This window comes from Melospiza melodia, chromosome 20, assembly GCF_035770615.1.
Source record: "Melospiza melodia melodia isolate bMelMel2 chromosome 20, bMelMel2.pri, whole genome shotgun sequence".
Classification (NCBI taxonomy): domain Eukaryota; kingdom Metazoa; phylum Chordata; class Aves; order Passeriformes; family Passerellidae; genus Melospiza; species Melospiza melodia.
Window position 1 is genome coordinate 13,931,363 of NC_086213.1, and position 11,200 is coordinate 13,942,562.

The 11,200-nt window shown below is 44.7% G+C and overlaps 1 protein-coding gene across 1 annotated transcript in view; it reads left to right on the forward strand.

Moving 5' to 3' along the window:
• Positions 1–11,200, forward strand: part of TMEM132B (transmembrane protein 132B) — a 210,441-nt gene that overhangs the window by 192,122 nt on the left and 7,119 nt on the right. The window contains exons 6-8 of the mRNA XM_063173211.1: positions 2,080–2,285; positions 9,240–9,513; positions 10,872–11,063. Coding sequence (XP_063029281.1) covers positions 2,080–2,285; positions 9,240–9,513; positions 10,872–11,063 — 672 coding nt within the window. The remainder of the gene's footprint in view (positions 1–2,079; positions 2,286–9,239; positions 9,514–10,871; positions 11,064–11,200) is intronic.

The window sequence follows — 11,200 nt, forward strand, 5'->3', positions numbered from 1 at the left end:
GTTTTCCACCCTGTGATATTACACACTTCTAATCAAACTCCACACCCACAATCCCAGTGCTATCAATTTTGGAAGCCTTCTCCATGGCCTCAGGTCAAATGCAGTGTTCTCTTGTGGGTCTGTGCCTTTCAGCACAGAAAGTTTGAAATGCTCAACATCCAGCATTCCTAGACTGATATTTTTATAGATAAAATTAATGTCCATTTTCAGTTCCCTAATTTAGCACCTTTCTTGTCTGCTGACAAGAACGTTTGATGCAGCAAGAAGAGAATCTGAAAAATTAGCTGCTGTCTTGTCAGATATTAGTTATTCCCCTGATCCGGCCTTGATGTTTATCCCTCCCTCTTTGAGTTTTCTTAATTATTTCTGTCTTGTATTAATTCTCACATAACTCCCTGGATGTAAGCTTTATGGTTTAGAATCTCAACTGCTCATTCAATTAATGGGCTTGCTTAATGTGCTTAAACTTTCCAGAGACGCTCGTGACATATTATGAGGGAGGGAAAAAAAGATTCCAAGTCTGCTCCATCTCATTTGTGGTACTCCTGAGCCTGAAGTCCATTTTAAGCTCTTTATCAGATTATCTAGATTTATTATTTTTATATTCTTGTGTTCATTAAGCATTTATGTGGAGGAGTATTCTCTCCAGAAGAGGGACTGTGTTTCCTTTGCCCCATCCCTCATCACCTGGCTCAGCCCCTCTGTAAATGAGCAGTTGTAGTTTCAGTACGTTGAAAAGGATCTGAGAGGCTGACTTGAATATGGCAAATGTGGAAGGACAGATCTTTTACTCCATATCTGAAAACTGGGTATTTTTTGAGCAAAATAAAGCATCTGCCAGAGGTTTTCTCTATTTTTTCTTGGCTCACTAACCCCTAATTCCTGTTAATATCTGAAAAGATTTGAGGTTGGTTTGCAGAGGGAACCCAGCCTGTTCCCCCCTGAAGCCTACATGAGTTATCTCAGTAATTCCAGGAAAGCAGAATTTAAACACGGGCTCAGCCAGGCTCCCTCTGTGCCAGAGCCTTGGACAGGTGACACAGAGCAGCCCTGACAGGAGAACAAAGTGCATTCCAGGGACACAGCCACATCTCATCAGCTGTGGGCTTCAAAGATTAAAACCACTCTGAAACCATGGGCTCTGTGGGAAATGAGCTCCTCTCTGTCTTCAAGGCAGAATGCAAACCAGATAAAGATAAAATACATGTACACATGCAGGTATATAACTCATTATATATGTATATAAACATGAATATTGTACATGAATAATATACATGAGTGTTATACATGGCTGGGTGTTTGTGTATCTAAAACTACACTGTTTGTATAGCTAAAACCACACACACACATTTATAAATGTATTAGAAACCCCTCCCTGACAAAGGAGTCCTGTCTTCCAGGATGCAGATTGAATTTGTTGCTACATCATGGTTTTATATAAATGAGATCTGTGCTCAGGACCTTGATTTTGTGCCAGAAGATCCCTGGAGCCAAGAGGGCAGATGAGTTGCAGTACACAGCCCACACGCTGCTTTTAGCAGAGATTTCATGGAATGCCACGGAGCAACTATGAATACATTTTGTTAAAACAATTACTGAGAAGTCCTAAAAAATAATGCTTCTGCTGCACTTCTGCTCATGAGCCATAAGGGGATCTTTGTCTTTCAGCATTACAGTGCTCAAGGAAAAGGGAAAAGATTCTGGTTTATGGTTCTGAGTCAGTCTTTTTCTTACTAACATATGGCCCCATTTTTCCTGGTTCTTTAAGCAAGTTGTAAACATAAACGTTGATGCACATGGAGTTTGATTCATGAAGGGTTTAATTTGCCTAATATAAAAGATTCACGCAGGTTATCTAACATCATTAAATTATTTTTGTAGTTTGAGTAGTATCCTTTGAGGAAAGCACAACTCTTTCCCTGGGGTCCATTTATCACTGTTTGCTTCTAATTAGAGAACTGGAAATGCAATATGCATGACTTAGATTTGCAGTGTTGTCTTAGCCCTCATGTATCATCCTCGTTCTTCCTCAGGAACTTTTATTAATTTCCTAATTTTTTATATGTTTTTTTTTTTAAGGTTTCTGAGAGCTGTGACTCCATCTTTGTTAACGGCAAGGAGATGAAGAGCAAAGTGGACACCATAGTGAATTTCACCTACCAGCATTTCACCACGCAGCTGGAGGTGACGGTCTGGGTGCCGCGGCTGCCGCTGCAGATCGAGATCTCCGACACCGAGCTCAGCCAGATCAAGGGCTGGAGGATCCCTGTCACCTCCAACAAAAGGTGGGTATGTCCCCAGCAAGTGCCTGGGGCTCTGCTCTGACAGCTCAGCCGTTTGAGAATGAGCATTTCAGAATTGCTGTCAGCTTTGCAGCCTGCCTCAGCCTTCACTCAAACACTGGACAGTTTAAAAGGCAGAGCTTTGCCTGGAGCATTAATCAATCCCACACAATCTCAGGACATTCGATCACACATTGCTGAGGAGAAGGATCTGGACCTCTCCTGTAGGTGTAACACGGCCCTGTGTGTGTGTGTGTGTGTGTGTGTGTGAGATATTCAGCACTGCCAGAGGTCAGTTCTGTCTGCTGGGACAAATAATGGGGCCAAGGAAGGGTTCAGGTGTCACTGCCTTGGACCAGGTGATCCAGGTCTCTTCCAACCCAAACCCTCTGTGATTCCATGGCTTTGGGTGGTGATTCAGTCTGTGCAGGCTGCTGTATTACTTAGCAACTGAATTAAATAAGAAACAATTCCTACTGAAGACCATGTTCCACCAGGAAGAAGTGGACAGGGAAAAAGGAGGGCAGAGACAGTGGGGCTTCTGAGCTCTGATCTCATCATTCCCTACTGGAAATGCCCATTCTGTAATAACCATCATTTGCAAGATAGAACTTCCTGTGTTGGTGGATTTCAGGTGAAATTGGAAAATATTAGTGGGGAAAAGGCGTGCCACCAGCTCAGATTTATCACCCAGTGAAAAAGCCCTGCTGGCAGCAGCAAGGGGAGTGCTGAACACTGTGGCAGCTCCAGCTGAAGCTCTCCAGTGCCCAGCAGAACATCTCAGCTGCTGAGGAGCCTGAAGAGCCCAGACAGCAGTGGAGAGAACTACACACACTTCATAAGAGCACAGAACCAAGGGAATGGCACACAATTTGCAGGGTGATCAGATCACAAGCTCCAGAGAAGGGCAATGACTGACCTCGTGATTATGTGGGTATTTTTTGGCTATGACAGAGGAGGTGATGAGAATGTGGCACAAGAGAAGTTGCAGTGTTTGCTTCAGTGACAAAGGCAGGAAGAGCTGTGCTGGGTGAGGAATGAGTGGATTTAAGCTGACTGCTTAAATCTTCACTGAACTTCCTCTGCTGCCTGTGCTGTCCCAGCCCCGAGGCACAGCTCCTGCTGAAAGCAGTGGGATTTTGCTGAGCACACAGCTGCAGGATTAGGCTGGTGTTTATTGAGGAGCAGACATTCAGCCCTGCTTAGCAGTCGTGGGCATTCTCAAGTTAAACCCATTACAGGCAGCGCTGGAAATTTCCCCCCTGGTGTCTCCTCCTGATTTATTTGGCCAGCTGAAATAAAGAGAATGGTCTGAGAGTCTGCTCTGCTTGCAAGCTGGCAGCCTGTGCAGAGTTTTGGTGCAAAGCATTTGCTGCTGCTTGGATTGCTCTGGAGCTGCTGGCCCACGTCCTGCAGGCATTTTCCAAAGTGTGGACACTGTGCCATCCCCCTGGATGGCCCATGCCCACATGAGCAGCAAAGGTTTCAACAGGAAACAAATGATCTCCCCTTTTATTGACCATTCATGGGGATTTTTAACTTTGCAGGGCTATTCTGAATCAATAGTTCAGAGCCAGCATTAGTTGTGCTCACGCTGACATTTACTTTGCACATAAGGTTTTTACATTTCCTTTATTTTTAGATTTGGATGGTTTTTACCTGAGATTTAGTGGCTTTTCATTTTGGCTCTTTTTTATTATTATGACTTTTCTCTTTACTTTTTAATCTGCTTATACCTCCACCTCCTATGTGTTTCCCCAAATCCTAAACATGGGGGAGGTTTTATGAGTTTTAGGTGATAAGCTGAAGCACTCAAGACACTTGGACTGCAGTCAGGAGCTGTGGGTTTGAGAGTGAGCAGAGTGCTTTTATCTTTGCAAAAACCCCAAATCCAAGCATTTCCCAGCAGGTGAAGCCATAGCATTGTGTTGTTTCAACTTCACCTTCATGTGAGAGCCAATATTGGCAATTTGCAGGAGGTTTTTGATATCTGTCCTTGAAGGAAACTCAAGGATTCTTTCCAAAGTCACTCACAACAGGCTTTGGCAGCCTTGGACTTAGCCCAGAAATAAACTGAAACTGTGTCACTGTTCTGGTCATGGCAGGATTGCAGTGTGGCTCCTTGTAGCTCACCTCACCACAAACAAAACAATTTCCCACTTTGCTCCTGTCCTGCAGGGTTGGTGTCCTCACACCACCGCTTGTGTTCTCAGCAGGAACTGAACATTGCTGTAAAGTTATTCATCAACATTCAGCAGGCAGAATGATGGAATATTTACAGGGATTGTGCAGAGACACTTCAGCAACCTCCAGAGGTTCTTTCATCTCCTCTGGCTGCCCCAGGGCCTCGTTCCCACCCCCACAGCGTGGCTGGCTGGGCCAGATGGCAAAACAGAGCTGGCTTTACAATAATCCTAAACGTGTTTATTGGTGCTGTTAGCAAAAGAAACGTTTGTGCATCAGCATAGCTGTTCTTCTTCTGATACAGCTGCTCTCCTTCAGACCTCAGAGAGTTTATGTGCCCCAGATCACATCTGTTCTTCCCAGGGATGGCTCTCCAGCCAGTAAAATGTCTTGCTGCTCCCTGTAAACCCTGCCATGTTTGTAATTGTAAAACACATGTGATTACAGACATGTTTGCCTCTCTGACTTCTTGAATCATTTCCACAAAGCCATGAAGAAAGCAGGGTCTTTAAAAACTTTTACAAATGTCCCCTGCACATTGAACTGTGTTGGTTTGTAGCTGGTCTGAATAACTGCAGGAGCAGGAACTTGTCAGCAGAAAGGAAAAGACAGGCTACTTTTATGCCAAAAACTGGAAAAAAAAAAACAATTCCTCTCCCCTGTGTAAGAGCAGCAGTACAATTTACCAGATCACCTGCAAATATATGGCAAATCTTTAATATTATCAGGAGGAGAACTTGATCTCTGGTGAGTGCTGCTGCAGACAGGAGGAGCCTCCCTGGGCAGGTGAAATTCAGCTCCACCACCAGCTCCTGAGTGGTGCCTGAGCCAGCACAGGCTGCACAGACCCCCAGCCTCAGCAAACAGCAGGTGTATATTTAAATTAAAGTCAAATATTAGAGTGTAGAAGAGGTCCAGGCAGACTCTGCTAGTCTAACAAGAACACTTATTTCTATTCGTCATGCATCTGCAAAATAATTACCTTGTTCTTGAGGTTCCTGCACCAGCTCTGTGCACACATATTTACATGGCATGAGTGGCTTCAGCTTGCATTAATAGGAATTGCATGGCTAAAGTCCCACAGAACAAGCTGGCAATTTAATTTCAGTAAATATTTGCAGCTGGGATAGGACATTGTTTTCAGGAGGCTCCCTACACCACCAGCACAGGCTTCACTTCAGGCAGGGTTTATTGAGCTGTGCTTTGGTCCTGTCCAGTTCTGGAGACAAAAGCAGGAAAGCTGGCCTGGGTTAAAAGCAGGAGAAAGGAAACTGCTTTAGTTAAACCCTCAGGGAGTGCTGCCCTTCAGAAGTAAAGCTGTGAAATTAGGAGACACTGGATTGAAACCATTCCACTGTGGGTAACAGCATCTGCACAAAGCTGGAACACGCTGTAAATTTGCTCCTTTGGTTAATTGACTTTAATGTCCTTTGGAGATAAGGCCTTGGAGATTTTTGTTAATAGGTAGGCTGTATTTTCAAGATCTGTGAAGGTACCAAATTACATTTCTTCTTGAACTGTGAGTGGAGTTATGTGCAGCTTTATTTTTGTGGCTTCCACTAAATCAGCTTCTAGTGGTTTGTAATTTGTATCTGAGAGAGATTTCTTTTTCAATTAGGGATGTTGGAAATGTTTTTTAAATATACGACTCTTTGTAATGAGTATTTCAAATCCAAACCCAGCAAAACTGATTTCTTTAGGGTTGTTGTTTTTTTTTTAAACAGAAAATTAGCATCTGGCCCAAGAATGTGATGCCTGGTTGGAGAGGGGTGCAGATTAAAAGAGACACACTTCAACTGCTCAGAGACAAGGTCTGTAATGTGGAGCTGACAGATCACTGATTAGATCAGTGCTTGCAGGCACCCTTGGAACAGGCTGCTGCTTCAGCTCAGCTCCCTGGCAGAGCCTTTCCTCTGTGAAATGTAAATTAAATGTAATTCTGGCAACCTTGGCTCGCTCCAGAAAAGCACAAAGCCTTCCAAGCAAGTTTGCCAAGCAGCAAGAAATAGGCTAAGGAGGACTCTGAGAGATTTTCAGAGATGACCAAGGGAAAAAAAGCACAATATGCAGCAATAGCTTATGTTCACCAGGACTTGTCTTGAGCAGAAAATGAGCTTCCTGCTTAATGAAGGATTTTAAGCTTACTGAAAACACTATAATGAGCAGTTTAAAGGGAACTGTGCAATTCACAGGATCTCAAACACTGACTTACTGCCTAAATCTTGATTTTGTGGTTTTATAGTGGAAAAATTATATCCTTTGTTAAAAAATAAAACAAAACCAGAAAGAACTTGAGTTGAGACCTGGCAAAGCAGACTTGCAAAGCTTGTACAGAAAATTCAGACACCTCCCTCTCTGCACTGAAAGAACATGCCTTGCTCATCCCAGGCTTTGGAGAGGCTTTTCCGGTGCTCCACATTTGTCTGCCACAGAAAACATGTTTCTGAGCAGAAGTATATCAACATCTCTGAATGTTTTTGTGCTGAAATGGAGCCTTTGCGTTTAGGATACCCCAGGGAATGGGCTGGACTTGAATCATCGTTTTGTTGTGGTAAATGCTGGCTGCCCACACGGCCCCAGTGCTGGAAATAAGGACAGGAGTGCTCCCTCTGTGCCCCTGAGCAGCATTCCTCCCCTCTGGCCATCCCACAGCTCATATTTATCAGCTGGGGCTGGAAGAGAATTCCCTCCAGTTGTTTGGAATAGATTTCCTCTTGGACAACCCAGCAGTGCAAAGTTTTAAACAGTGAAAGTAGAAATAAACAAGGACATAAATAAAGATAACAGCAACCCATTGCATCTGAATAAAACATCGACTCACAGAATTGTTTGGGTTGAAGGAAACCTTGCAGATTATCTTGTTCCAGGCCCTGCCCTGGGCAGGACAAACAGGAGCAGGCAGGGAGTGTTGTGCATGATGCTGGGGTGGGTGTTGAATGTGTGAACATCTCCTGCCAGCCACACCACGCTGCCTCTGGGTCTCCTTTCCCATAACAAGGCTGGTTCCCATCCGTTCTGTGCTCTTTTGCCCCACATCCCTCAAATGCTCCTCACCTGAACACCTTTTGCACGTTTTTCTGCAGTTCTGCACAGGCACTAATGGTACTGCCTGCATTATTAAGAGAGGGTCAGATCCCCAAATCCCAGAGCTGAGCTTGGTCCTGCCAAAGTCTGAGATTGCTCAGAGCTGGGTTATGGCCTGGCTGAGCTGGAGAGGGTCAGAACACAGGAATAAATTGAAAGTGGGAACATTAAGGAGTTCATGAATTTGTTTACGGCATGGATGGATGTGGACCACAGAAGCCCAATGAACATTCCCCTTCTAGAACTTTCTTTGTGGCTGTTCTGCCAGCTGTGAGCTGACTTCAGACTGACACCAGTGCTGGCAAGGAGAGAACAACTGAAAGTTTCCCTGAAATACCCAGCTAGTCAAACTCTCTAAGACTAATTTCTTTGGGAAATAGAAATCCTTTTTTGTAGCCTTGCCCCTAACAATTCCACTGTTATTCAATGATGTTTCGCTCAGCAAGTAATGATGGACACTTGTTTTATACACACAAAACCAAAAGGCACCACAGACCATTTACTTGAGGCTGAATATAAATATTCAGCTAACAAGTGATGCATTGAAAATGTATTTCCAGTGGATTAGGTTCTGTAACACTGGGACTTTCAGTCATTTTGAAGAGCACAAGGGTTTTTCTTAGATATGTTTTCAGCTTACTGGCTGCCAGCTTTTTCATAAAACAATTTATAACAAAAGCAATTCTGTTTTATAATAGTTTTTCATAGCTGCTATTTCAAAGGAGGAGATAAAGGGACACAGTAACCACAAAACTACCTCCTGCAATACTTTGAAAAATGAGAGACTCATCCTGTATTTCCCACCCTTGATATAGAGGTGGCTTCAGGCTCAATAAATACAGGAGGGAGGGAAATTATTTCTGAGCAATGAATCCACAGCATGGGGGCATAATGAGTAAAAGTGTGACCACCCACTGCTTAATACCTGACTTGGAAGAGATAAGAGGATCCATGTGTTTGTGCCAGGCAATGAACAAGAGAAAAAAAATATAAAATATTAAATATTGGTGGTAAACTGGGTCTTCAAGCAGACAAAAAAGTCTGTGAGGTGTGACAGGAGTGTTATCATGTACAAATCACTGTGATGCCTTCTCTGAGCTCTAGGGAAAGCAGTTTTATTTCACAGGTTCTACTTTGAAAGGGAGACAGATAGAAAATGTGGAAGTGTGTCCAATGCTGCAGGTGTAATCTGAGTCACCCTGCCTTGAGGGGGAGCCCAATGTTCTGTTAACAGCAGCTAAAGATTTTTTTGTGACAGAGCATTTTGAAAGCTTCTTAGCTGATAGCATATTGGTAAAGTTACAGGCAGCTGTTCTAGCCAGTCCCTGAAAGAACACCTACACCTGCTGCACACATTGCTGCCTTGTCTGCTTTCTGTTAACAAACCACAATACTTCATTATTAAGCTTTAAACCTTCTACTGCCTTGTTAAGCATATTTTTCTGCAGTCTTGAAGTCAATCTTAGCCTGAAACTCAAGCTGATGTTTTATGTCCTTGCTTGTTATCCCACTGTAACTTTTTCTACCTTCAGACCTTGCAGCTGCACCTGGCTCTGAGTTTCTCTGCTCTGCCTGGCTCTAAGCTTTTCCAGCTTTGTGGGAATCACTTCCCTTTGCCATGTCCCCCAGAGGAGGTGCAGCTGGAGCTCTGCAGGGCTGGGGGTGTAACCAAGCTGGCTGTGTTCACAGGCCCACGCGGGACAGCGAGGATGAGGAGGATGACGAGAAGAAGGGCAAAGGCTGCACCCTGCAGTACCAGCACGCCCTGGTGAGGGTCCTGACGCAGTTTGTGGCCGAGTCCTCGGAGCTGGGGGGCCACCTGACCTACCTGCTGGGCTCGGAGTGGCAGTTCGACATCACGGACCTGGTGGCCGATTTCATGAAGGTGGAGGAGCCCAAGGTGGCCAAGCTGCAGGAGGGCCGGGTGCTGGCTGGGCGAGAGCAAGGCATCACCACGGTGCAGGTACAGCCCCTGCAGCCCACAGGGCTGGCAGGGCTCGGGGCTGGGCTGGGAAAGTCACTGATCGCAGGGGGAAAATAATCAAAACCAGGAAAAATGGGAGTGCTAAATGGAAAAGGAAGTTTGAGCGGGATTCATTGTGGCTGTTTGTCACTTGCATGGAATGCCCTTAGGTGAAGCTTTTGGAGGGATTTGTCCATCTTAGTGTGACTGGAACACAGGGGGATTTCTCTGGCTGGAGAAAGAGGTGACATGAGGCACACAGCCAGCTCCTTCTCCCTTCACTGGGACCATATGAGCATAACTGGGGGGAAATTGTACCAAATATCTACGTGCACCTTTACATCCTTGAACATATCTGAAAAATTAGTTCTTTTATGTTCACAAAACCGATCACAAACCATGGACACAGATAATCTTCAGATGCCTTTTGGAGTGTTCATGTTCCCACCTAACCTCTGCCCAAATTCATGCACCTTCCTTAATCAAAATAAAAGAATGGGAGCCCTGGGGCTCTTCTCAGGGGCTGCAAACACCTGCAATGTTCTGGTCACACTCTGGAGTCAACACAGGGATTTTAGGGCTCAGCTCCCTTCAACCTGAATAAATGGGATAGAGAGGTCAAGGGATTTCTGCCCTTAAAATGTCTCTTCCTCTCCAGTGACCCTAAAAGAGCAGGGAGCTCCAGTGCAGGGAGCTGTGCTGCAGGTTTCTCGTGTTGGATTAGACAAATCACACCTCAGCTATTCTGGGCTCAAAGCAGCTGTTTCTGTCACCAGGATAAAGATGAGTCTCTTTCTGAGCATGCTGGAAACAAGGTCTTAGAGCAACTGGCAGGAATGTTTTGGCATTGAAAAATGCAGGCAGGCACCCAGTGGGATTTCCAAAGTTCTTTTGCAAGTCTCACTTTCATTTCATTCAGGTCCTGTGCCCCTAGAAAGGCAACAGGCCAAGTTCCCATCAGCCAGGCTTTGAGCACTTATTTATCCCCTCACTGAGTTTCAGTGTTAATCAGTGTCTTACATTCTGTCCTGGGCAGCACTGCATTAACAGGGAGTTTTATAGACCCCACAAAAATGACTTTCAAAAAACCCCAAAGATCCATTTAATTAATTCTATATCATATATATTTTGTCGAGATCAAGCTGCATTTTTGAAGTGATTTGTTGTTTTATTAAATTATTTTTTTAGATAAAGTAATTTAGCAGCAAATGAGCGCAATATCTTGGGGGAAACATCAGCTCTGGCTTAGACATGGACGTGACAAACCCAGGATTAATGTGGTGTGCTGGTCAGAGGCCAGCCTGGCTTTGAAACACTTCATTGCTGTTTCATGCAGGACTTTTCCTCTCTCCTGCCAGGTGCTGTCCCCTCTCTCGGATTCCATCCTGGCAGAGAAGACAGTGATAGTTCTGGACGACAGGGTGACCATTGCTGACCTGGGGGTGCAGCTGGTGTCAGGCCTGTCCGTGTCCTTTCAGAGCAGCAAAGGGAACAAGAGAGCCATCCTTGCCACCACCTCTGCCCACGACATCCTGCGCACTCCCAAACAGGTACGCCCCAAAAATGCATCATTTCATTTCATGCTCCCTCTGCTCTGGCAGAGGAATTTGCTGTTCATTTTAGGCAGCAAATATAATGAATATATGGCTATGAAAAGCAGTAAAAAAAGCTGTTCCATCTTCCTGAC